This window comes from Agelaius phoeniceus, chromosome 1 (genome assembly GCF_051311805.1).
Source record: "Agelaius phoeniceus isolate bAgePho1 chromosome 1, bAgePho1.hap1, whole genome shotgun sequence".
In the NCBI taxonomy this organism is placed as follows: Eukaryota; Metazoa; Chordata; class Aves; order Passeriformes; family Icteridae; genus Agelaius; species Agelaius phoeniceus.
This window is the reverse complement of record NC_135265.1, coordinates 68,031,748-68,059,724: the sequence shown is the minus strand read 5'-3', so window position 1 is coordinate 68,059,724 and position 27,977 is coordinate 68,031,748. Positions and strand designations below refer to the sequence as shown.

The window sequence follows — 27,977 nt, the reverse complement described above, 5'->3', positions numbered from 1 at the left end:
TTGAAGAACTAAAATGCATAGATAACACATACCTTAAGAGAGGTGTCTGATGAGATGCCTTCATCTGTGTTAAAAAGTGTTGTGCAAAGGATAGTGTTCAAGAGCGAGGAAAGGTCACAATGAAATTAGGCCAAGAAAGCCAATGGAAAGTTTCCTAAGCAGAGTCCTTCGATGAAGTGTGGACCATTTTCCCAGAAAGTTCACCAACAAAGCAGTTGGCCAATGACAACCTATAGTGTGGACAACAAGTCAATTGCTGTTATATAAAATCAATTGTGTTATATAAAAAACTCAATTTCTCTAATCAGTTGTAACAGTCAAATAGATTTAATCCATTTTCTCTCTACTCTTGGATAATAAAGGAATTTGAATAGATCTATGATTTACTTTGTGCTGTTTACTGTATTAAAAACTTCAGACTCCACACCATGCCTCTAAAACTTTCTCCCTACATACACACCTCTCAAAACTTCATTAGATTTTTCCTGTCCTTTTCAATCATATTTCTTCTGAGGTGGACCAGACTGTATTTAGTAGTCCAAGTACATACTATATATCAAGGTTTTACATTATTTTAGTACTGTTCTTTATTCTTCTCTTAATACTACCTCATTTCCCATATATCTCTTTGCTTTTCAGCCAACGTGGCATGATGGAAAGATCCTTTCTCTCAATTCTTCACAGCCACAGCTGTGTCTTTTTCCCAGCTGGTTTCAGTGAATTAAAATCCAGTATCTACAAATAGTCAACATTGTTCTCTAAATCACATTACACTGCAATAGCAGCTTCACCATCATGTCAGATTGCCTGATATTTGTTACATCCTTCCACATTTCCTTCTCCTCCTCTCTAAATGTGACTGAGTAATTTCTTTGGGGCACGTGTTGATTTTACGATCCCACTGCTTGCGCCTTCCTCCAAATCAAACATTAGAGAGCACCAGCACAAACTTTGGGGGAACTCCACTTAACCTTAATTAAACTCTATGAAAACAACTTGCATCCACCTTTTCCGCTGTAGAGCCTCATACTTTCTACCATAAAGTAAACCAAACTGACCTTTTCATGTTAAAGAAAGAGGAAAAAAAAAGGAAGAAAATCCCCAGAACTGTGCAATAGGCTTTTTGAGGAGAAAAGTGGGCAAAAGATGGAAGTTAGAGCTCAGAGGGCATCATTGCTCACTAGGAAGCCAAGCACAAAATAGAAAGGAGAGGAGAGAACTCACAGGAGTGAACCTTTGGGACCCTTGAGGGCGAGTCCCACACCACTCAAGGAGGCCGTAACAAACGATGGCCACTCTCTTGGTCAGACCAGCAACACCTGGCATGGTCAAAGAAGGGACTGGTCATTGCTGAAACATGCATGTCCTCGAGGACCTCATCTCCTGAAAGTCGAAAGGCAGCTGTTGTACCCATTGCCAAGGGTTTATGGGATGCAAAACCAAGTCATAAAAAAGGAAAAAAAAAAAGAGAGGGAAGAAATGTGCTAAAACTCTCCAGTCCTCCCAGGTATAATTACAGAAAATAACAACAGAAATAAGGTGGCTTTGGCACTTTTGGTGTTCTGAGGTGTTTACTGTTTTGAGTCTCGACTGCGGTAACGTGTAGGATGCATAAACTGTGGAGTTGGCCAAGCAGAACGGGCACGCAACCTGCTAATTGGGGAAACTCTGCCCGGGCATCTGGCCACTGGCATCTGGCAACACAGCAGCCCCCAGAAAGTCCATTTTCAATTTTTAATAATTAACTTAAACACTGGCCCAACCACCAGTCTAAAAATTAAATGAATATCCGTTTAATACAAAAAATCAATGGGTTTTGTTCTGAATATGCATTAGCTTTGATCCCTTCTCTCTTTGTAGCATTTAATAGTAAGAAATACATAAAAATAACATAACTGCCTATGTCTTATCTATGTAGTATTTCTGTCTCTACAGTCTGGGTTTTCTCCTTTTCCTTAGTTACACAGAAGTTACACAGATCCCAGGAGCAAGATATTAAACTTAGCACAAAACACAGCAATTCCACCAGCACATTCAGGAACCACCCCCCACAACAAAAACCCCCAAAAAAGCCCTACAACTCTCCCTGCTACTATGCTTGGATGCACAGTAAAGTTACCTGTTAGAAAGAAACACAATTTGAGACCTTTTCTTTCTCTTTCAATTTCATAGAAAATAAATTTGGAGCCTTCATGGCTCAATTATGTGCACACTAAGAAAAGGTGACAATCCTGTTTTCTACAGACATTAAAATAAAAATAATAAATTCCACTCCTCTCTAATAAATTCCACATTTTTAAAAAAATATATATAATAGATTGTCTAAGGTTTCTAGACAACATATTCTAAAACATATTTTGTTCCCAAGCAAGCTGACACTTGAGTCTTCTTATCTAATCTTTAGCTGTTTATTGCTCAGTTCAATTTCTTCTGATCAAAGGGCTTCACAAAATATCAGAATAGATATTATAGAATACCAAGACATAATGACTCTTCGTTTGCTTCACTCAATTCTCTGGGACTGTTTTTTCTTGCCTCCTTTTTCTTCCTTATGATCCCATAATGGAGTGAGGATCTGATTCTCAGCAGTTAGGTTTTAGCTAACTGCATGGGGCCACAAACACTTTGAGTATTAGGTAGGTCAAGTACATACTTCTAATTGTGAAAGGTGGCAACCAAAATAATGTTTCACATTGTAAATTATCTGACCTTTCAGTTAAACATCTGTTACTGGCTTAATGGCCACTAACCGTTTTGCAGGAGCAGAAATAATTTACTGCCTTTTACTCCTTTTGTGTTACACTGCCAACTCAGCACTGAGCTGAAGTGAAGCCAAAGGGACAGCACTGGTGGAAAGCAGAGCATCAGGTCCTGTGGCAGTCACAGCTACAAGGCCATGTGAAAAAGGACAGAAGGTGAAGCCTGTAGGGCTCTACCAAAACAATTGTGGAAACTATTAGCTTATCACCTCTTTACTATGAGCAAGAGTAGAGAAGGCAAAATGGAAATAAGAGGTTCACCTTCATACGTGCCTGTTTATGCATCCAGGGCTATCAGGTAGGAAAAGAAAGGTCTCCTTAACAATAAACTAAATTTAGCCTCTATTCTTTTTTGGTTCATGTAAAAGCCACTGTGACATTTTGGCTAAAAGACAAAGTACTCTTATTACCTACCCTTCACAGCCTACTATTCATAAAACATGGCATGAGCCATGAAACATGCTAAAGTTCTTTGACCTCATTACTCATGAGATGCCTTCCAACTTTAAATGCTTGGAAAAGGTACTTTTGAGTTGTGGTGAACAAATTAAATCTTGATACAGCAAATGGGATCCCATCTTCACTATTTCATAAAACAGAAATAAATAAATAAATTGAAAACCTCCAACAGTAGATTCATTTGACAAAGATCTAAATAGCACAGGCATGAAAGTTCAGTGGCATGAGAATAGTGATTACATTAATCAGATTTCCTCACCAGAGTTCAGGGTCATTATTTGAAAAAGGGACTACTTGCTTCTGTGCCCAAGAACTCATGCCTGATTACAAAACCCCCAGATAAATTCTAGCTGCTGTGACATTCATGTGAATTTTGCTAAAGGTTTCAGCAGGAGCAGGATTTTGTCCTGTTTTCCCTGGCACAAACACAACACAATGTGGAGACATGCAAAGCCCTCTGCTGAGTCCAGGTCTTTCTGGCCAAGCGATCCCTTGTAAATGCTGAATGTGCTTCCAGATGCTGAGTCCAGACAGACTCTGCAGCCTCTGCTGCCGTGCTACAAGTGATCTCACGCAGCCCGGGAGCTGGTAGAACTCTGTCAAATCCTCTCAAAGAAATAAGAAAATGAAAACAACTCTAAGGAAGGTTTTATGATATCTATATATTCTCATTAAATCAGAAATATCTCCCTTAATTAAATGGAATTGACACCTTCACCTTTTAAGAATATTTTCTTCATGCTCCATCCAGATGCAAGAATGAGAGTAAATTCAGTTAAGGGCTTCTGGTATAATACTACTTGATTTTTGATGTGCATTGACTTGCAGTTTCCTTGTTATCACTTCACAAATTTAATAGTGCAAGGTTCCCTGTGCTGCCGCCTTGCTAAGATTCTTCATTTTGGATCCAAATATACACCCCTCAGAAGTATTTTCCATTTCCTTGATTATTAAACATGTAAAAGGAGCTCGTCAAAGATCAAGGGCATCAACTGTTTTCCCAGGAGCAGCGTTTCATTTTTTTATATGCCAATATAAGCTCTATCGTACAGTCCAAATTGCAATCCCCTCTAAGACCTACTCAAACACAAATTAATGAGTAAGCTGAAGATTAACCTGCAAAAGGAATTATTATTATTAAAATCATTAATAAAACAAAACAAAAAGAAGAGGCATAAAATGAACACAGAAAGCGGATGCAGTCACTTCTGAGTGACAGAAACTGGACAAAGATAATGCTGGTAAAAATGACACTGAGTTGAAAGAGGTAAAAATGCTTTGTCACCACTCATTTTTTCCCATATGTTTTCCTGGAAGAGCACATTTCTGAGACCATGTCACTGGCTTTACTTCACAGAGATTAAATGTGAAAAACAATGTCTTTATTGTACTTTCCTATCTCTAAATAAATTTGGTTTGATAAATGTACTTGGCCATCAGGTTCCTGTTCCTTCTATGTGTAATTTATGTGACTGCTAATGAAAGCTCATTAAGAAAGAAGCCTTTGCCTGTCACTGGATAAAGGAGGATGTAAAAGCACTTCATTGTTCCTGCTCTGAAGGAAAACAATTTGCCACAGCCAGACCCCCCTCCCAGCAGTGCCAAGCCCATGGTAATTTATTACCTCTGGATGTCTGATTCCAAGCAAAGGGAACTGAAATGTCATACCTTCATTCACAACACCATCTCATGGAATTATTTTTTCCGGATTCCTGGGAAGTTGAAATATTTGAGAAGAATATCAGGAACTGTTGTTTTAGCCTGTTTGGTGAGTAGATAATTGCCTTCCAACTCTATTCTTTCAGGAAATGATGTGAGTGTTGCATTGTTCCTAGACGGGGGCAGCAATGTTTTTTAACAAGACACACACATACATATTTTTAAAAGAAACAAAACACAATAAAAACTTGCAGTATAAGCCACTGTACTGAACCAGACTTTTTGAATCTGGCAGAGATAAGGGGTTGGCCCAGACAGCATGTCCACATTTCACATAACTCAGAGCATTCTTTAGAAGAGATGTAAGCAACACTTTTTGTTGAAGTACAAAAAAAAGAGAAATTTCAAACAAAACCTTTTATGATGTGAGAGTAAAAAGTTCATTATGTTAAGTGATATCAAGCATGACCAGAAAAGACCCTAGGGAGAAATTACACTTTCTTTATTGGATTCTGTGGGACAAACCAGCCTGGGAACTTGAAAGCAGAAGGAAGGTGCACGTGGAAATCACATCATATATGAAGAATAATTTCTTACCGTGTGAAAATTATTTGGAAATAGTTTTCAGCTAAAGTTTCTCTTTCTGGCAGCATTTTCAAAGGGAGCACAGTGAGGCAATGACCTACAGTAGCACTGATACAATGGCTGCTGGATAACCTCCTCACAGAGGTATGTGGTCTTGGTCCAGTTACGTGTCAACAGGGAAAATATAACGAGGACTGAAACTTTTAAGAACAAGGGCTCAGTTTGAGCCTCTTTCTTTATTTTGACTAAAGATAATGGTGAAAATTTAACAGAGTTAAACTTCAAAAGAAAAAAAGAAAAAGTGACACAGTTAAATTTTCATAATTTTTCAATTCAATTTAATTTTTGATTGAAGTAAAAATCGGGCCTAGAAAGGGTGTACTATTCCTTCTAAGGGAGAGGGGTTTAAGAATTAAGGGACAGCATACAGGAACTCTGCTATGGCTTTCCATGCTCCAGGTTGACCACCGTGCATTTCTCGAGGACTTGCATCTTCTAAAAACAAACTGAAGGAAGATTTTTGCATTTAGTGACCATGTGCTGATGGTGACCACCTCAGTGGTAAATACAAACTGTACAACAACCTGATGAAGGGGGCTGCATCGTCCATTTCCTTCCTATCCTCATCATCTGGCTAAGAAAAAAAAGTCAATAATAAGACAGTTTTATTACATAATATTCTATCTGTGGATGTTTTAAAGGAAGTTGCATTTGCTGTACCATCTGTAAGTCACAGCTGCAAGAAAGTTTCAAAACACAATGCATTCTGGTCACCCCAAATATATTATTTTTTAGTACATGTGTATATATTTTGAGATTTGGTGTTTTGGTTTTTGAGTCTTTTTACAACCAGAGATGGTAGCCAGTGAGGCCTACTTGTCCTGGATACATGAGTACACAATAATTTTTAAACAAAATGAGAGAAAAGTGCTGTGCTACACTAGGTATCTGTGCAGTATTTGTATTCTGTACAAGGTGCCCCAGACAACAAATTCATCACATTGGCTGATAAAATGAGCATCCCTAGAGTTGCTCAAGACACAAATATCACAATCCTGTTAGCTTCAAGTACCTAGTGATTCCAGAAAATTTTTCCACTCTGGCAATGTATTGCAGGCTGCTTATTCTAAAAAAAATGGAATCCTTAGGACTTTGAGAGCTTGATAGTTAACTCCTCCTTAGGATTCCAAAAGCTAATTTGTCGTTTGAAACTAAGCTGCCACCTAGGCCTACTGCTGTAATTCTACTTTGCAATGTTGAACATTCAGTGTTTAGTAAATAAACTATGCTCAATTTTCTTTCAAATCAGTGCATTGGAAGGATGCACAGTGTTTCCTATTTATGTAATTCAGCTTAGAAGGTTTCTGGTTGACATAGTAAATATTGGAACATATTTAGAGCCATCTGGAGAGGGGATTTTCAGGAACCGGAATTTATTTAATGAGGGCTAAAAACATCTGGAAAGGACAAACTTGTGTCCACTCATAAAGGACTTCCTATGACCTCAAGCAATCCTGAACTAAATTTCCCAGGGCTAAAGCTACTGAAAAGTGCTGTGCATATTCTAGAGCATGTTGTAGCAAGAGGCATTTTTGCATATCCTGGTTTGGGAAAGCACTGACTAGCGACCACCCCAAAAGCCTTCCAAATCAAGATGGCAAATTTATTTCACAATTAATTTAAAGACAAGTAAAAATGCTTATCCAGTTCCTGCAACATTTCCTGCAGCAAGAATAAAGGTTTGGGTTTTTTTTCCAGATTAAAGAATATTGGGACCATATGTCATGAAATGCTGGATAAATTTATGGAATATGTCCATCTCAAAATGTTGGTAATGAGTTCCAAGCAAAAGCCATAAATAGTGCTTTGGTTCCCACTAAATTCCATTACATCACATTTAATGCAATGTCTGATAAAAAACAAAAGTAATAATAATAATAATAATAAAAAAATATATATATACTCAATTGCAGGTCTCCTTGTATCCACCCAGTGAGTCATTAGTGGGGAAGACTGAGGAAATACAAGGTTTTAGTTTAAATTACAGTTTTAATATACAGTATTGTTCACCCTTCAGTACAGTTGTCTCAAAAGCTCATCTTGAAAGGGTTGTCTTTTTCTTCACCATCTAAGAAATGATAGTAAATAAAAATCTGAACCTCTATGTTCTGATTTGGCCCAGACTAAGCATAGAAGGTGGCAGACTGAAAGTTAGCTGGATAGCTCGACATGATTTCTAGTTAGGAAGTATAAGCCTGAGCCCAGATTTCCAAAGCTACAGCTTTACACCTTAGCAGGACTTCTGCAAGCTTTTCTTCTTTCTAATGCTCACAATTATCTTGAGTAAATTTGTTCCTACTTTGCTCATTGCTTATATATGAAAGCACCAAGATACTGCATGCAAAACTGTACACTCTGCAGAACTGGAAGGAAAATGGATATGGAGTAATGTATTTTTACAGGATTTCTTTTGACCCCTAGAAAACTCCCTTTGTTAATTGCTCCAAAATAGACTCTGATGCTTTTGACTTCTGCCTTCTCTTTTAAGTGTCTACATTATCTGGATTTTTTGAGCAATCTTTGACTATTAAACTATTTATGAAAGTTGCAGTAATCAGTAATATCCTACTACAGCTGCTGCAATTCCATCTTCCTGCAAATTCTGCTGCACCTTGACACACAGATCAGAATCTTGGCCAAGAGCACTGGGCATACTGCATCTTTAATACTTTGAGAAGTCCATTTCATTATAAGCAATTAAAATAACTGGTCTGTTTTAAAAATGTGTGGAATAGTGATTTGGTTAAAAAATTTTATTTGCAGAAGATCCCATTTCCTTTTTATGGCATAATCTCCTTCAGTAAGCTTAATTTTTGGCATCAAATCTTCAGAAAACCTGATCCACTAAAACCAACAGTAGTGTTGGAATGCAGGTCTTCAAAGTTTTAATTTCCAACATTTGAGTCTGAGATTATAATACATTTTAATTAGAATGCAAAAGAACTGCAGACACCATTGTTCACATCAGCAGCACATGTTACATAAATAACTTTAAGAGTGTCCTGTTCTAATGGGGCAAATGCCACTGGTAAGTAGTGTCACTCTATATTATAAAGTATGCGGCTTCGTCCATCAAATGTCTTTTACTTGCACAGAACACTGTGTAAGTTACTGTGTTACAACCGAACATTGTAAAGCATTTCTGTTTCATACCTCGTATAAACCAGGCTTCCTCGTGCTCCTTCTGCAGACTACACTGACACCTGCTGGGGAACTTCTGTCAACCTCAGAATCCACACCCTTGAGACTATAATCAGCATTTTTCAACTCGGCAGTGAACTGATTCAATTTACTGCCTGATTATGCCATGTATCTGCTGTATAGTTTGGCTTCTGAAAAAAAAAAAACCCACAATTTTTGAGGAAAGATCTAACAAGCCATAAATTATCAGAAAAGATGTGATGTTCCAGTTGTAACTATCTACCTTTTCTTTAAAATGCATTACCTAGTGTCACCATGGAAAGAAGCAGAGGAAGAACATACAAATCAGCACCCTCCCTCATTCCTAGGAATAAAACAATGCGGTAGGCCTTAGACATAAAACACTCCAAGAGCAGTACTTAGGTTCGTTGTTAACATAAGGCAGTTAAAAAAACCCCCAAACCCTTAAATACCCCTTCATTTCCTCAATTTGTTATTGCTCCTAAGCAGGGGTAGATTTCATGCAGCAGTTCCAAAGAAGACACCAGCTTCTTGCTATGTGTTCGTTAGAACAGAAAGACTAAGAAAATATTCCAGTGGTTACATGACACCCAACCCCACTTTCAGTTCCAAAGAACTTTTCAACAAAATAAGCAGCACTAACAGTTAAACAAGAAGTTATACACATAGTCTGGTATGAAAAGGATTGCAAAACTCACCTTTCACACTGGAAGTTAACTTAATATTGAGGACCTTTTTCAACTCCTTCATTGGAATCCAATGCAAACTTCTATCAGGCTTAAGAGGGACTAAATAAATCCTCAAGATTTTTAAAGCTATGGAATTTAGTGATGTAAAATTGCAAGTATAAGGTGAAACACTTCCTTCATGCACCAATGGCATAAAACCAACTATTAAAGCATGGATTTTTCTATCTCCCAAATAGCCGAGACTGTGAATAACAAAGTCTGGAATTTTGCAAAGAAAGTTGCACTGTGGAGAACTATTGTGTTCAGACAGACCACAGTCCCACTTTGATAAAAAAATTCTGAAGAACAGAAATCTTTATCAGTCGGACATACTGAGATAGTATTGGACACATCAGGTATTGGTTGAGATTTTTTTAAGCATTTGGACAGAAAAAAAGGTTTTCCTATAAATGTTGACAAGCTGCTTCAAAGATGATTAAGCTTTTCCAAGCACCTACAGCGCATCATGCAAAAAAAAGGTGAAAGTTACTAAATGAAATTATTTCAGGAACAGATATTTTTCATTAAGTCCCCACAATGAATAACATTGGCCAAGAGGTAGACAGATTTTCAAGAAGTGTGTTTTCAAATGATCTCCAGCATAAAAGATTCTTCAGCATAAAACATCCTGAAAGAGCAAGACATTTTCAGTGCTAGTACTTATTAAGCTTTCAAAAAAATCAGGAGCACACATCCCAGGTTTTGGAAATACCATTTTATTTTCCAGTGAATATTCAAATGTAACACTTGCATCATTGTTTATCAACCATCAAATTGATGAAATACTAAAACCTACTGCTCCAGTGCACAGTTAATTAGATATCTAAATCTTAATAAAAATTATCAGTGCAAAAATAAAAATTAATTCAATATGCAGTTAAATGCATTTTGTTAGAAAGATATTTGGGCTTTGAGCACGTATACATCAAATAATCTGGTAAGAGAAACCACTTCCAGTCTGTGCTCCAAACAAAACTATTCCACACCCAGTTCTAAAGACAGGCAAGAACTAATTTTTTTCTTTTTAAATGAGAAGTCTGAGCTTAGTTACAACATTCACCACGGGTTCACAAGCTGAGAAATATTACAGAAGTCACTCTCTATTCAGATAGGAGTTGTTCAAAAAAGAGGCTTACCTATTTTTTATGTGTGGGATCCTTTTGAGACATCTATGTTTTTTCCATTCAGAACAGAGAATTAACAACATTCCAGTGTGCCCCAGTGTTGGCAAATCCTCTTTTCAGTCCAGATACACAATGATGATTGATGAAGCTGTTGGGCCCACGGTAGCAGGCAGAACAGCTTGGCAGGAATTCAGTGTTATTGAAAGAAATCTCAAATACTCCTCTACCAACTTTAATCACACTATCAACATGCTGCCAGGAATGGAGCCTTGAAACCAAGCCATAAACCTACACAAGCAACCCTTGTTGGTGTATTACTGCTGCAATACAGGTAAAGTGTAAATTCTGTTTATTTTTACCTGTTTCCATTCTACATTGGACACCAGCTAAATTATGGAAAGATATTTCCTGCACTAACGGTTAGCTTGCAGCAAATTTCATTAAGGTACTACGTCTCATTTTCCTTGGTTAATGAACTGATTGAGTTAACTTCTTCAGTTACACTGATGGTAACTGCAAGTTTGGGATAAAGGAAAGCAGTGCAGGAGAGTATTTCACATATGCTGTAAAAGTTGGTAAGAAAGAAGATCAGTACTACAGGCATTTAACCACTAATCTGCTCATTTGTTATGCTGATAAAGAAACAAAAATCTTCCCTCAATTGCTTCATAAAGTTCTGACAAGCTTATCCTAAGTAAACCAACAGCATGCCAAATATTTAAGGTAAAACTGTACTAGCTACAAAGCTAATACAAAGACTGATATGCTTCTCATGATCACTTTTTTAGCTTGTTTTGGCTTTGCTTAGACCAGTAAAAGAGATGCCTGAGACATTTACAGGGAGAAAAAAGGAATCGTTGACCAAGCTTACCTTACAATTTTTTTGTTAACAGAAACCATTCAAATTGCAAGTCTCCTTCATAATACTGAACATTCAACCCAAAAGTTTAAATTACAATTGGATTTAAAACTCTGTTGAGCTCTTTCACTGGTTAATCTTCAAAGTAAAATATTCCATAAGACAAGTTTATTTTCTTGAAATCTACAAGCAGAATATAGAGTTTTCCCAGTGAATTCTCAGCTAACTATGGCTGGAATCTATTAACCTACTTTTTGGGAAAGGGCTGTGGCTGCACACCAGGATAGCTGATATTACATTAGTCTCTGTTTTCCCAAATGATACAATACTCTGCCGATGGGAGAGAACTCCAGTTGGCAACTCCCTGAGCTTGATGTAGTCACACAATTTTCAGCTCCAGCTTCCAACAAACAAAGAAATACTGGCATTCCACCTGCCCTGAACCAAAAAAGCATAGATAGGCACTTAAGTTGAAAGTATACAAAACTTTTCTTCCCGTACCAAGACTGTAGAGGAAATCCTCCTTTTTTCTATCAGCTTCAGCTTTCCAAAAGAACCTCAATTCAAGTCAGAAGCAACTGAGCATGGCACAAATCCAGCATTATTGAAAAAGGTGTTAAAAAGAAGCGTATTTGGCCAGTTCCTTCTCCATCTCAGAATACTGCTCTTTGAGGCGCTCCATAGCCTTTCTGTGCTCTTCGTCCACCTCTGCACGTTTGTTCTGCTGCTCTCTCATGAACTCCTCCCAGTGAGCAATGCACTTCTCCTCACGAGCCATCATCTTGTCTGCCTGAAGCTGACAGGAGGAAAATAGGAAGCTTTTAACCATCATTTCCATAGTAAAACGGAGGTTAATGAGAGCTACACAATGTTAAACTATCTGGAAACTAGCACGAAGTCGTATAGAAAGGAGAAACTAAAAAGAAAACATTTATTTTTGTATAGCAAATCCAAAACAAGTGGTAAAATGTCTGCAATACTATCAAGGTGATTGTATTAGCAATGAGCTATTTATATAAAATATTATAACAGAGATAGTAAATGTTTTGAAACTGGCAGCTAGTGTTCCTGCTTTAGCCAGCTAGCTCTCACTGTGATTAATATCTTCCTTTATAAATAAGCTATTTTTCCCCTCATATTTTCCTACTGCTTGGCTTCTGCTAAGTTTAATTCCATTCAGTATCTTATCTTGAAAAAAAAAAGTCTAGATATCTAGAAAAAGAGATCACAGACACATCCAATGCACATGACAAAACACAGTGTAATTCTGTGGATTGCTTGGGAGCTGTATTGACAGTCTGGCCCCCTTATATTACAAGTGCAGAAGCCAAAATAAACCCAGGCAGTTGTTCTTCCATTTGCTCCATGTCCCAGCAAAACAGAGTATTAATCCTTCTTTTTCTCTCTCCTTTTAAGTGTATCAGCAATAACTGTTTCTTATGTGTGGCATTTTTGTCAACTAAAGGCACTGGGAACCCATTTATGTATTTTTATATCTCTGCTGTTCTTCAAGATCACACAGCAGGGGCTAAATAAATGACTTTTTTCAGTGCAGCTTTTGATACACCTTAACAACATTGTGTCAAGATCCATTTTGTTTGCACCCAATACAGTAACATCTCCTGACAAGATACACAAGTGTACACTAACAGTTTGACAGGTACACTACTTTGTATTCAACAGGTCTTGAAACATTGAACTTTTGAAACATTTGAAACTTTTTGACACAATTACACATCACCTACCCAAACCTAGCAATGCTTTCTGCCAAAATCTCATTATTTTTTCAGAACACTTAATTTCAGAAAAGTAAGAAAAAGGTATTTCTCCTCAAGTGGCTGCATTACAATGACAACTTTTACCTGTATTTTTAAAAAAGCTACCTACAAGTTACTACTCCCATTTGGAAAGTTTCAAGCCAGCAAGTTGTACTATGCAAACTTTAAGAAATGCTATTAATCCTGGATACTTATAACTACTCTTTCCCTACATATTAAAAGAAAAAAAAAAGTGGAAACATCCAGCTAATATTTTTAAAAAAGAACAGTCACCATTCTTACTAAGACTGTTCATTTTCTAAGTTAAAAATTTCTTATTAAAGTTTTACTTCAAACAAACAGTAGCAGAACTGTAAGAATTTCCTCCCTCTCTATGAGTATCTACTCTAGTGTCAGACACAAGCAAACTCTGTCAGTGCTCAGACATGTGCTGTTTGCCCAGTACCAGTGCTCAATTGCAACTGGACTGCCCATCTTCATCAGTTGCAAAAAAGGAAAGAAAAACATGACTATCAGCTTACATCCATGAATGCACAGCCTGTTTTGCTTGATAGCCATGGAAATGTCTTTGGTTTTTCCTGAACTAAATTATAATCAACAGCATTTTGCAAGTAAAGAGATAACATAGGAATACAATAAAGAAGTAGGACTGGGAATACATGAAACTAATTTAATGTATAATTTTCCAGGTTTTAGATTCAGAGCACATGTATTTCAAATAAGCAAAGTGTGTAGCCAACTGAAAAGGTTCCAATGATTCGCATGTTCCTATAATATACCTCTTCATTAAATAACCCATCCACAAGTGAAAAAAAACACTTCCTTTTCAACAAGCAATATATATAATATGGTCAATGTTCTCAGCTAACTAGGAAAGATTTACATTTCCATTCTGGTAGGTTAGTAGATGTTTTTTGTTCCACAGAAAATAAGCTTTTTTTTATATTTAAGCTTTCCCTGTATGTGACAAATGTTATAGTCTGAGCTAGGAGGAAAAATAAAGCAAAGGAAATAAAAAAATAGTTTCCATATATCAGGAGATTGTAGAAAGAGTTAGCTAGATCATTAACTTTGCAGTAAGCATTTTATAAGTGCAGAAATCACCCAAAGTGAAGGTTTACTGCCAGTATATAAGGTACAGAAAAATGTTTTTAAGTTTTGCCATGCTGAAGGCAGACAAACTTGCTGTGAAGCACAAAACTCTTAGATCACAAAATAAAAATCCATCCATCTATCCTTTACCTTTCTCGCTTCACACTCCCTCTCTTGGAGTCTATGGATCATAGCATTGGCAGCTTGCACTGAAACAAGAAAATGCAGTAGATCAGTCTGCTGTTGGAAATCAAAGAAACTTGCCTGAAAGGGATTTAGAAGATGCAAGGCTGTTGCAAGGTGAAGATTATATTCCACTGTGTCACTTAACTGTGCCAAGAGTCACCTGTACTTGCAGAAAATGCTTCACACTTACAACTTTAACACTTATAAAAGTAAGCAGGCTTATTGCAGAGTTCAACCTTTGTGTGTTCTAGAAGCCAAAAGCAGGAAGGCAGTGAGGTCCTCTTCTGCCCACACTCTTAGTGTTGCTGATGAGCGCGAGTGCACTACTCAGCACCTCAGAAGACATCAAAAACTACTCTCAAGTCAGCAAGTAGAAACAGTTGATCAAACTCTAACTCTTGAGTTAGTTGAGGGGTTTTTTAATTTTTTTTCCCCATCAGCTGTGTATAGACTCCACAGGTACAACATCTTTATGCTCTTTAACATCTTTATGAGTCCATCTCTTTTCTCCCTGAGACTAAGCCTGGGAAAACTTGTCAATGGAAATAGGAACTGCATTCCTATGCACTTCCCCTCCCCCCAACACAAGAATTAAATACACTAATTTCCCAAGCAGCAACTGGATGCAGTCCTGGACAACTGGCTCAAGCTGCTGCTGCTCCAGAGGTCCCTTCCCACTTCAACCATTCTGAGATTCCATTACTGAAGATGTAGGGAGTAGCATTGAAGGTTCACCCCAGTTAGATGGTATTAGGATGCCTTGTCTGCATGACTAAATTTTAAGTTTCAATGTTTTCCTGCAATCCTTTTGGTGTGGAAAGTACCATTTACCATTTGTTATTCTGCATATGCCAGATGCCATATAAATAGGAAATTAAATGCTTATACAGGAAATTATATGCTTATAGGAAATTAAATGCTTATACAACATGCCACACAAATTGTAACAAAATCCACAGTGGCATGTTTCAACTGCATCAATTTGGCAGCTAAAGCTGTGTACCCACACTCTCTTAGAATCTCTAAGAGAAGAATCTCTCTTTTGAAAAAGCCATCCTGCTAAACGAGTAAGGGAAAAAAAAGCACATTTAAAAACTAGTATAAATTTCAAACATTATTCTAAAATCTGAGCAGTAAAGAAATATATTAATAAGGATGAAACTAAAATTAGCATGCAATTACTATTACTCCCCAATTTGTGACTGAATAATAGTAATAATAATAATAATAATAAATTTCATAGCTATACAGCAGAAAGTTTTATTTTAAAGGATTTAAGGGAGACAGTATTATGCACTCCTGTGGGAAAATTAAGAAACTTAAAGTTCTCATCACAGCATGGTTGCAGCAAACCAGGAAACTGAAACTTTTGTCCATGGCTTTAGTCAATGTAGAACACTGTTTCCAAGTGAACAGGAAAAGAATGAGCTGAAATAGCTTCTACTTAAACCAACAAAAAACTCTAATGTAATCTTAACAAGAGCTGATTAGCTGGACTACCAAGTATCACAAAACGTCCCTGTTGTTTCCTTTTCAAAGTTGCACAGAAGTGAGAACAAAGCACATAAAGAATAGAAAATTACACAAGAGTGGCAATTTTTAACAGATTATATTTTGAATCCAAACTACTTAAATTACTCCTCAAAATGATGCATCAAGAGCAATAAGAAGCAAACTGCTTACATCTCTTGAAGGTTTCACTCAAATTGTCCTGCATTGCCTGCTCACACTTTGGAAGAACACGTTCATTTGCATCAAAGATCGTATTTTTGAGATTTTCAAGTACTCGCAGCTCTCGGAGGCCACGTTTTTCCTGCCACAAAAATGAAAGAAAGTGAGTGGCTAGCAAGGAATTCCACTTCACAAATTAGAGATGGTTTCCCAGTTGATAAACTAATAGCTTTATCTCAAAGACTAGACCATTGTCTATGGAAGTGTTACTCTACTTATTTAACGACAAAGATAAAATTGCCAAAAAAAGACAGCAATGCTCCAATTCTTCACATTAAAATACAAAAAATCCTCTGAATGACTCCTCTGGCCCTTGTGAGAAAAGACAGTATCAACTATTTATACACTGTGGGGAAAAATGTCCTGTTTTGTATAGCTAATTTACAGATCTCTAAAACAACAGAGAGCAACAGAGCTTGAAAGCATTTCATTTTTATAACTCAGTTGGTTACTGAGAAATAACATAGTAGTGATTCTGCTTGCTTGATGTCTGACCTTTCATATTTAGTATGGCAGGAGGTGAAAACAACGCAAGTGATATTGTTTTAACTGAAATAAAGCAATGAAATTGACTAAAAAATAATATAACACAGCTCTTCTAGATCACTACTCATCATGATTAATTACAAGTACAGCTAGATCTTGTTTTATTGTCTAAATTTACAAAATAATCTATTTTTCTGAAGCCACGGCACTATTCCCACTCTGAATTTCATCAGCATTTTACTTTAGATAAAAACTCTACATAAACAAAAAATACCCTATCACATGAAGTGGGACAGGGATCACCACGTCTGTTTTAAAACTTTGGAAACAGAGCACAAGCAAGCAAAAGTCCTTAATTATACAGGCTCCAGATTTCCTGAATGCAAATCTCCATTCCTTGCACACTAGGTGCCAATCATTGAAAAAATAAACACGTATCTCAAAGTTAGAAACAAGTGGAATTTTTGGGTGCCAGTGGTCCTAACCCCACTTAAAAGAAATTCTAGATTGCAAAAATTTAAATAATCCTCTACTTTGCTATTTTCCCCCCATAAAAGTATAAAGCAGTAACTAAATTAAAAAAAAAAGATCTAAGAGTTAAGAAGTTTTATTATATTAAGTTTGTCTAAGAAACAGAACAAGACTTCAGGTGAAACGAGACAAATACATGAATTATCAATCTATATATACAAGTTCTAATTTTGTCCATGAGTTTAATATTTTCCTTCCTATGGAATGACATTTAAAACTACTTACTGTATCCTATAGCTTAGTTAGGGAAAGCAGAGAAAAGAAATAACTTCTGACTCTCAAGTCCATATGATAAAGACCTGATGAGAGTTTATTTCATATCCACATTTTGCTAAACCAGCAGAGACAAAATAGACCTGCTTGAAATATAAGCTACAATCTAGGTTGTGGGGGGTGAGGGGGAAGGACACTTTAATGTCTTCAAATCAGGTCTGCATACTGGAATTTTGAGGTGTAGCTGCATTTTCAGTTACATTTTTAAATTCCACATTCTGTAAGAAAGAAAATCTATAGAGAAACAGCCTTTTGCTGGCAGAAGATTCCAATTTTCTAAACTTTTGCTGCCATCTTGTGGAAACCAAATTATACTTTCCAGGCAAAACAGGTAATCAATTTTTAATGATTTTATTGCTTTGCACAAAGTGTTCCTCTTCTCTTCCAGCAGCATAAGTTTCTCTTGTGTAATGAAAAAAAAAAAAAAAAATATATATATATATATATAACTATGCTAATTGAACCCAGCAGAGGCATAAAGTAGCTTCTCAAAGAGATGTAAATCCACACTGGCCAACAATACTTTCCATGAACCAACCGGATTTCTCTAAGATGTTAGGACTATATTATTCCCTAACATGAATATTATTGACAGTCTTCTGCAGGAAAAAAAAAAAAACAAACAACAACCAAAAAAGCATATGTTCTTTTCAAAAGTTTTAAAAGAAAAATACCTAAATTACTGCCTTGTTTGCTAAAGATGCAGACATATACTACAGGTTTGTTATTTTTGGAAAAAAAATCCATGTCAAGCCTTTTTGAAGAAAGCTATGTATCTACTATGATATCTAAAAAGATGCTAAAGCTGTTCAAAGTTTCAGACCCTGCCAGCATCCAATAAGATACAAATACTTACTTCAAATTCTTTAACAAAGTAACGTATTTCTCCCTGAATTACTGGTCGGTGATCCAGCAGTCTTGAATAGACTTCCCCAACATCTAGAAGATTAATGAAAGACAGAATTTTAGTTTTTCTCTCACTCTCACACCAGGCAACACAACACATGCAGCACACTGTACCTCAGTGTGAGGAAAGACTATTGTTCACCAAGAACATACAAAACCAATAGAGCACCAGAACAGAATTTTCAGGGTAACCTATGTATCCAGCAAACTGCCAGCTTAGATAAAACACAACAAACCAGATTCCAAAGACACCTTTCACTATTCCAGATGCCAAAGACACCTTTCTGGAAGGTGAATGCTCTCCTCTGCAGCTCAGCACCCTTTGTCTCAATTCCCTTTCTCCTCAGTACAGCTTCCATATCTGATTTTTACTACTGGTAAAAGACCAGAGCTAAACACTGCAGCTTAACAGAGATCCACAGACTCAGTGTGGGAGTCTTCTGCAGCAAGAGACAGGAGGAATCCTCACTACAAAGGAAAATTGTCAGCATTTTCTTGTATTCTAGGGCCAGACTTGAAATTGAGTCTTAGAAAAGAGTATTTACTATTTAAATATATGTGAAGAAACAGGCTCGCCTGTTACAAAGAAAAAGCCTGCTAAATTGAAAAGCACTCTGAGAGCATAGCAAATACTGTTTCAAGAAATATACAATGTAGTCCCAAAAAAAGACTTTAAGATGGCACTGCCATCTAAAGGATGTGTCCTCCCGTCCTATCTGATGGACCTGCCTTGTGGCTCTATTGTATCCACCTGTGTTTGTTCAACACCCTGAATCCCAGCACGTTCAAAACGGTGCAGAACGATAATTTAGAAATTCGGGAGAATCATGACTGCAGTAAATAACGCATGGGCTGAGTATGAACGGTTCAGAGCGCGGATTAACCACGACAAAACTTGGGTGAACAAGACCAAAAGTAAGAACTTCCCAGGAAACTCCATGCCCGTGGCAAGAGCCTCGGTGGCCGACTCGTCTCCCCGAAAAAAACCCACAGAGACACCCAGGTTTCCAGTTCGGAGAGACGAGAGCCAGCTAAGCCTGCCAGGTGTCGAGCTTTAAACCCCAGCACACGCCCCGCACCTCGGAGGGCTGGCGGGCGCTGGAATCCCGGAGAGAGCGGGACCGGTCCTGGGGGGTCCCGGCACACTGCGGCCGCTCCCGGGGCCCTGGGCTGTCTCTCCGCGGCTGCCGCGGGGTTACACAGCGGGCTCGGCGCCTCCGCGGGCCCGCACCGCTCCCTCCTTACCCTTGATGATGGGCTGGATCGGGGACCCGGCGGCCGGAGAGTCCCGTCTCCTGTCGGCGGGCGGCGGGGCCGCCGCGCTGCCGCGGCCGGGGGACGCGGGGCCGGCCCCGCTCATGGCTCTCGGCGGCCCCCGGGCAGCGCAGCCCGGGCCGCCCCGGCCCTGGCCCGGCCTGCGTCCCTTGCCGCAGCGCTTCCGCCGAGCCCGCTGCCGCGCCGTGAGCTCATCGCGGCGCGCCGGCCGCGGCGGCGGAACCGCCCCCAAGGAGCTCCGAGCGCTCCCGAACCTGCGGGCCCGGGGGCGGCTCCTGTGGGGGAAGAGACGCGCACGGGTCCGGAGAGGGGCTGGAGGGCATGGCCTGAGGAGGGCTTGAGAGAGCTGCGGGTGTTAGCGTGAGGCAGAGGAGGCTCAGGAGAGACCTTACCGCTCTCCACAAACGCCAGAAAGGAGGGTGTAACCAGGTGGAGTCAGTCGCTTCTCCCGGGTAATCAGTGACAGGACAGGAGGACATGGCCTCAGGGTGTGTCTGGGGATGTTCAGGTTGGACATCAGGAGGAATTTCCCCACAGAAAGGGTGATTAGACACTGCAATGGGCTGCCCCGGGAGGTGGTAGAGTCACCATTCCTGGAGGTGTTTGAGGAAAGATTGGACGCCAGTGGCGCTTGGTCCAGTTGGCATGGTGGTAGCATGTCATAGGTAGAATTCGATGATCTCAGAGGTTTTTTCCAATCTAATTGATTCTCTGATCCAGTAATTATAGTACGAGACATACATTAGCCCTGTTTGCTTCTAGGTGCAGCAAACGTGAATAACAACTGCTGGACACATGGGCTACAAATAAACAAAAAACAAATGAACAAATAGAAAAGAGCAGCAGACTCTTTTTACAACTATTAAAAAAAGCAAAAAATGATGTAAAATCCCTGTACATTTCTTTTAAAATATTTTCAGAGTACAAGAGACACTCTCAGTATGAGAAAGACTTGTAGCTCTTCAGTGGAGAGCCACAAAACTGATTAGGGGACTGGAGCATTTTTTACAATGAAAGGCTGAGGGAACTGGACTTGTTCAGCCCTGAGAAGAAACACCTGAGAGGGAACCTTAGCAATGTCTATCAGTATCTGAAGGGAGGGTAACAAGAGGATGGAGCCAGGCTCTTCTTGGTGCCTATTGCCAAGCAATAGGACAAGAGGCAATGGGCAGAAACTGATGCACAGGAAATTCCACCTGAATATGAGGAAGAAGTTTTTTACTGTGCAGGTGACTGAGCACTAGAACAGATTGTCCAGAGAGGTTGTGGAGTCTCCCTCCCTGGAGATACTTTAATACCTTCTGGATGCAATGGTGTACCAAGTGCTCTGGGATGACCCTGAGTGGGGAGGTTGGACCAGATGAGCCACCGTGGTCCCTTCCAACCCGACCCATCCTGTGATTCTGTGAGACCATTAGGATATTTTCAATATACTTCCCCTCCTTCTTGGCCACTTATAAATTACGGTATATTAACTTCTGTTTGTGACATTTTTCTTCCTGCTACTCAATAAACTCAATAATTTCTAGAACAGGTTGATTCTATTTAGGCCACTGCATCTACGTTTGTTTCTTCTTTTACACATTTTTTTTTAATCTGCAATACATACCACACTTCTCAGTATCATTGTATGGTCAATAAAGAATAAATTAGACCACAAATTCTGCTACAGCTACTGCAGCCTTCAGTGTCCCGAAGGCTTCCTTCCTACCTGGAATACCAGAAAGGTGCCAGTTTAGCTGGAACAATTACTAGTTTATTAGCAGAAAACAGGACTAGTATGTATTCTTTGTTAGAAATTAGTTCTGCCCATGTTCTACTCTGCATAGCTTTTATAAATGGGAGCAATTTTGTGGCTCAGGAAAAGGGAGACTTTTTAAAAGCTATCAGAATTGACACAAAATGATTCTATTATTAAATCCTGTGCCACATCATAAAAGCTTGGAAACTGCTCATGGAAATTACTATATGGGGTTTTTTGACAATGTCTATAATCTTCTAAACTCAGGCTTAAAAATGAGTTAATTGGTTTTGTTGTAACAATCTCCCCCAAAATCAGGCCAAATATAGCTGGAACCTGTCTAAATAATAAAATGACTTCTTACGTTGGGAAGTAAGTTCAATACTTCAACTAACATTATTATTAAATTTAGGATAAGTATATAATGTAAATAGTTTTTCACTCCTTCACTGTTACATAGTCTGTAAGTACTACATTAATTAGGCAATTAGTAAATATAAGAATTACTTCAAAAATAGTTAATTTGTACATTATTTATTTCCTAAAAGTGACCAGCTATTGCAACCTGTAAATTAGTATTTTTCACTTGAATCCAAAACATGTAAGCATTTGACAATCACCAGTAAATGCTAGTCATGCTCATATATTAATAATATCTGCAGGATATTCCAGCTGGCTTAATCATCACTACTAGTTTAGGCTAGAATTGGTCGGATCTTAATTTTACCCATTCCAGCTTAGCTGCCATTCTTTCATAGCCTCTCAGACAAGTTATTTGCCCCTCTAAACCCTATGCTCCAGCTTTTTATTTGTTAAGGAAATCCTGTAGTTAAGCAGCATTGTAACTACTGCATTTCTAGGAAAGAGTTTTTACATCATGACTAATGTCAGGTTCAGAATTATGGGACTGCAACAAGGGCAAATCCTGTGACAGATAGTTCCATTGGTTTCTAGGACAACTGTTCTGAAACCATTCCTCCTTTGTTTGAATAATATTATTTTTTGCTTTTTTTTTTCTTTTTGCCTTTTTTTTTAAAGAATATGCTATTTGTTGTATTTATGCCTGGTTTTGTTTTTTGTTCCCCTGCTTACTCTCATAGCCCAGTCGAGCTTATTTTCAAAACATATTTTAAAGAAATTAAGGAGGACTTAAAGAGGTGATGGCTATAAAAAGACAATACTTGTGGAGCCCCTAACCTGTCAGTTTGTAGAAAGTAGCCATCAAGTCACAAAAATATGGAAATAGTTATGGCTTGCAGCATGAAAATCAACATATGTAGTCATCATGTATTTTTTTGGAAGATAGGCTAAACAACCTCTGTCATTTTTGCCGTGCAATGGAACCCGCTTTCTCTTTTAGGGATCACCCTGCCACTTCCCATTAGCATTAGCAGCACTCTGAATTGCAGAATCTTCAGCTGAATGTGCCGAGTCCTGTCATTTCCCCCACAGGCTGTCTGGCGATGATAATCCACGAAAGGATTATTTCATCCAAGTGGCGGTGTCCTAGTCAAATGCCGGCAACAGGCAGGAAAACCCAAACCTGTTGAGGCAGACATCTGCCCAGATGGGAGGAATCGGAGCGACGGCCCTTAAGAGGGCGAGGCGGGGGACATACTTTGTGCCAGCAGAATAAGTCCATGGGCTGCACCCGTGATGGGAGAGCAAGACCATGATGGTGATGGCTGGAAGTTTGCGGGCTGCGATGCCGATGCTGGCCAAAGCAGGCCCCGGGCTGCGCTCTTTGGAGCAGTGCCTTGTCACATTAGCCGGGCGGCCCCTGCGTTTGATGCTCAACCTGGACAGACAGGCCTGCCAGGCAGAAACTGCTCAGGCAGATGATGCTGGGGAGGACAAAAATTATCCAGCGCAAGACTGAGAAGACAGATGACACCCAGCAGGAACAGCAAGCCAAATCTGCAGAATCCACAATGCAGCTGGCTAGCCTGGGGCCACCTGCCTCTTTGAAGAGGAATAGACATCACCTACGAGCTGTCAAATTAGATCACCAGCCTGAAAATGCTGAAAGAGATTTAGTTCTTCCAACAGAGAAGGGAAAGTTTAATGGATGAAAATCTTCCTAAAGGGGCCAAGGTAGTGTGGGAGGGGAAAGGGGAATCCTTCAGATGCAGCAACAATGAAAAAATTAATCACCTCCTGCCTGCCTGCAGAGTGAGAGATGGGATGTGTGGTGTTCTGTGGCAGCCACGCTGGCTGTAGTCACTACCAGCGTGGAAAATAAAGGCCACGCCTGCAGGAACGTGCACAGAGCAGCAACAAGTAATGCTTGCTACAAAATCGATCCCCCTTTCCAAATCTGTGATATGTTTATGTTGCCCGGAGCTGGGCTCTGAGGTATGATACATCTCACATTCAAGACATGAAGCAGTGGGATACAAAGGCCCAGTCTGAATCTGAAAACTCTGCAAAGCAAGAGGTGCATGGTGGCATTTCCCCTTTAATTTCCTTTGCAATACAATTCCAGCACAAAGAAAATGTGTGTAATCAAAGTCAATTTTGATAAATAAATAGAAAAAAAAAATTAAGATTAGCAAGTGAGTAAGCATGTGCTCAGGTGTATGGTGAATATGAAACCTGGCATCTGCATCAGGGACAGCAGTAGCATGATCCAATTATAGATGCAAAGAAGAAATACTGCTCTTAGGGGGAAAATATTAAATGTAGCAATCCATTAAGCAGCTGCATCACTGCAATTACACTTTGAAGTTAAAGACTGTGAAACGCACCAAAGATTAAAAGAGGTGATAATATTAAAAACCAAAAGGGGAAAAAATCAAATAGGCCTACTGATCTCTCTTTCTAGCCAAAAAAAAAAAAAAAAAACAAAAAGATAGAAAAAAATTACATACTAGGTTCTGTATATACATACAATTGTAAAATCAATTTGTGGCCATACCAAGCAAATCTACTTGAAAAATCTATTCCCAACTTCAACATTCATATAGCAGACAAACCATAAATCACCTGCAGAGATGCAAACAAGATGCTAGCAGATCAGAAAGAATGTGAACCCTGACTTCTGAATAGAAGAGCTTACACTGGATTTTTTAATAATGATTTTACAGTTCTATCTATTCTTTTATTTTCATCTCTCTCAGCTAATCACTTTTTAAGTACTTTGTCCTCTTCCAAATCAACATCTGTGTTTTGATCATCTATTGTTTTTTTAACCAAGCAGAAAATAAAAGATAGCTAAGTTCTACTGCTTTCATCTGTAATGTTATTAGGGTGTATTTCACAGACAAAGCCACTTCTAAGACACATTTTCACATAAAATAATGAATATAAAATAATGTCTTATTTGCATTGCAAAGTACATCTACATTAAACCTTACTTAAAGTGTCTCAGCTCCCTGCAAGTAACCCAGGATCCACACCCACATTGAAGGGTCCAGATTAATCTTCCATCAGCTATAATTGAAATTAATGTGTGTGTATGCCTGTGAGAGTGAAACAAAGTGAAGTTATAGAATTATCTTATCCAGATATTCCAAAGCTGTAGCACCTATTGGGAAGTCTAAGGTGCACCTCACCTTAAAAATCAGTCCCCATTTCGAGGCCTATGTGCTTCCAAAGATTCAGCCAGTAGCACGAAATTCTTGAGAGAAGGTCTACTTTAATTTACAAATGTTTTGAAGAGGGCTGGATAGACCATAGAGAAGGAATACAAGATGGAAAAGATTAAAAATATGTGAAAATATCAGCTCTTGCAGGCAAACAGCTAAGGTGTTTGCTAGGAGATTTCATTGGTAAAAGTTACACTTTCTACACAAAGAATCTTGGGAAATTCAATAGATACAAACCTATTCACAGAAAGTACTTACTGTGAGTGGGCGGAATAAAGGTAACAAAAGTGCCTGGATTGGACTCTTTCAAGTGTGAACCAGAAGTGATATCTTCTAACTCATTTTCTGTGTGAAACACTGGGATACCAGCCTGAAAGGTAAAGCACTCATGACCAGGAACAGGACAGAAAGCATGTTACACATTTAAGCTATCATAAATTATTTCTTTAGTTTTGCTGCTCAAAAGCCTTCACTTTGGTTCCATTTGAATGGTCACATCTTCTTAGTCCCCAGGCCTAAACTGGAACTATTTTTTGTTTGCTCAGTGTAATCTTTCCAAAATTCTCATTCCTGCTCAGTCTTTCCTAATCCTGTATTAAACCTGGACTTTTCTATAAATTACTCTTGCCCAGTTACAAGTCTTAGAGCAAGAAACACCCCTAGAGACTTCAGAAGTCAAACTGAACCCTAACTTAAAAGTGAAGCTACACACACAAAGACAACTAAAAATTATCAGCACATTTCTAACATATCTCATGCTATACTTGAACAGCTGTTTCAACCTGGTTGGTCTACAAGCAGTCATCTTGGCATCAAGGGGAAAAAGACAAAGTGCTAAGTGCAGGATTTCACTGAACACTTACAATTATCATATTTATTTCACTGTTGAATTCTTCTGTTGCTGAAAGGTTGTCATGCAGCACTATCTCACCATATGGCAACACACTCAAGTCCCAGGGGCACATACTTATAAGACCATAACATGTCAGGCCCCTTGAATAAATTAGAACAATTATGCAAAATAATAATACTGCAATGATGAGATACATTAACAAATGAAAGTGGTGCTGTTCATGAAATGCTGTGAAAATAAATTCCACACATCACTGTGGTCATCATCATCATCAAAATGCAAAGCAACAAAAGTAAAACATCACAGTGCCCTTCAGCAACTGGAGTTATAAGAACGGAGAAAGGGGTTGCAAGGGAGCAAAGTCTCTTTTACTAATGTTCAGTGAAAGTATAATAAAATATTACAGAAAGAGGAAGTAATTTTAAAAGCAGCTGAACATTTACCCATGCAAACCCTTTACATAGACCATCAATGTTAATTTGAGAGCTCCCACTATACATCTCTTTTAAAATTATGAAGCATAGTTGTAGTATATGTACCTCATACAGTCTCAGACCAACTCAAATAGAATTGTGTGATTTTTCAGAAGTTTTCTTACAGATTTATTTGTCCTTGATCAAAAGGCATTAGATAGAAAGGGGGAGAGGAGACAAAAATCAATACCATCTGGTTTTTCCCAATCATCTCTCTAAAGGCAAAGTCTCAATTCATCCTTCTTTGCTTTTAACCCTCTATCCCCTAAAGTTTCTCCAAGCAGGGGAAAGAAAATTGAATTATGCTCAAGTTACTATATGATAATTAACAAATGCCTTTTAGATAGTAGGGAGTTAAATGCTACTAATCCACTTCTAAACATTTCATCTTTCTACTAGGTGAACTTTTTTTTCAACATTTCAGCAGCAAGTAACACTTTTGTTCTACACCAGAGAAAATAAAACTGGCACAAGAGGCTAGGGGATACTGCAGCAGTAGCATGTAGCCAGCCTGAGAAATCCCAATACTTGCAAAACAGCAGCTGTTTGGGATTTAAAAAAATATGACATTTTGTAGCATCATCTCTACAACAACCTAACTGAAAACATGACAGTATTGTTCCCAGCAACATTTAGCTCTGGCTCAATTTCAGCATTCTCAGCTGTAATGTAAGCTATTTTCATGGCTGAAGGCTTGCACATTCACTTTAAAGAACTTAAATCATTCTCACTTGCAAAAGCATTGATAAAAACAATAAATCTGTAAGATGAACGCAAAACTTCCCTAAACCCTGACTAAATGCACTGATGATTCACATCCATACACCCCCTCTGAAAAAGAAAATGGTTCATTATAGTAGAATTTAGTAGAAATGCAGGTATTTTTATAAGTATTACCATCACTTGCTGCCACACATGAGGGAAAAAGCAAACTCACTTGAATAAATGCTATTAGGTAACAAATTTTTGAATAAATTGGATATTAAGGGTACAAGTAATAACAGTAAACACCTGAAGCACTCAGGGAGTTGAATATGAAAAGCTTTGAGAAAGAAGTTTCTCACATACATTTGTACTAAAGCCCACTCCACAACTCTTGAACAGATGAGAAGATTTCAGAGAGGTTTTCGTAAGTACATAAGGTGAGCTTCTAAATAGCAAGGAACAAGAGTAGCGAGAAGCAGAGAATTAAGTCCCCAGGAAATGGTGAGAAATTGCTGAAAGTTTTGCTCTTAAAGTAACTTGGTGTGCCTGTAAACCTTCAGTAAAAGAATAAAGAATAAAATTATGTATATCTACCGAAAACACCTATTAGAGCCTGGAATTGTCCAGGCTATGCTTATCCTTCCAAGTTTCTTCTGTCCATTTATGTGTCAGGATATATTTTAATTACCTCATCTCATTATATTTTTTTAAGGCCTTTTAACATTTAAAATGCTCAAACATCTATCCAAGATAGCTTTTCTTATATTTACTGGGGGTGAGAGGCTTCTAAGTAGCACATAAAACAAAAGAATGTACAAGTGAAGCCATCTGCTAAGCACTGCTGAAGAAACCAACGTAGAAGTTCATTTGTCAATTAAAATATCAAAGTATTTTTGTATTTCTTTTGTGTCTTAAAAGAAATGTTATCTGAATCGTGCAGAAGGTAATTAACCAATTTAAGTTAG

At 38.4% G+C, this 27,977-nt stretch overlaps 1 protein-coding gene across 1 annotated transcript; it reads right to left on the bottom strand.

Moving 5' to 3' along the window:
* Window positions 1-10,107: 10,107 nt before the first annotated feature.
* BLOC1S5 (biogenesis of lysosomal organelles complex 1 subunit 5) lies at window positions 10,108-19,845 on the bottom strand. The gene is made up of 5 exons (XM_054627661.2): window positions 19,624-19,845; window positions 18,329-18,411; window positions 16,135-16,264; window positions 14,416-14,474; window positions 10,108-12,191 (listed from the first exon to the last, which is right to left on the bottom strand). Exons 1-5 carry the CDS (start codon window positions 19,736-19,738, stop codon window positions 12,012-12,014), a joined length of 567 nt encoding a protein of 188 aa, XP_054483636.1. The 5' UTR covers window positions 19,739-19,845; the 3' UTR covers window positions 10,108-12,011.
* Window positions 19,846-27,977: the final 8,132 nt, after the last annotated feature.

Excerpts from the sequence above, each read along its gene's own strand:
- BLOC1S5 (XM_054627661.2), bottom strand. The coding sequence starts at position 19,738 with ATGAGCGGGGCCGGCCCCGCGTCCCCCGGCCGCGGCAGCGCGGCGGCC. Across the intron at positions 14,475-16,134 it reads GAGTGAAACCTTCAAGAGAT|TGCAAGCTGCCAATGCTATG; the intron begins GTAAGCAGTTTG and ends TTCTTGTTTCAG. Across the intron at positions 12,192-14,415 it reads GGGAGTGTGAAGCGAGAAAG|CTTCAGGCAGACAAGATGAT; the intron begins GTAAAGGATAGA and ends TCCTCCTGTCAG.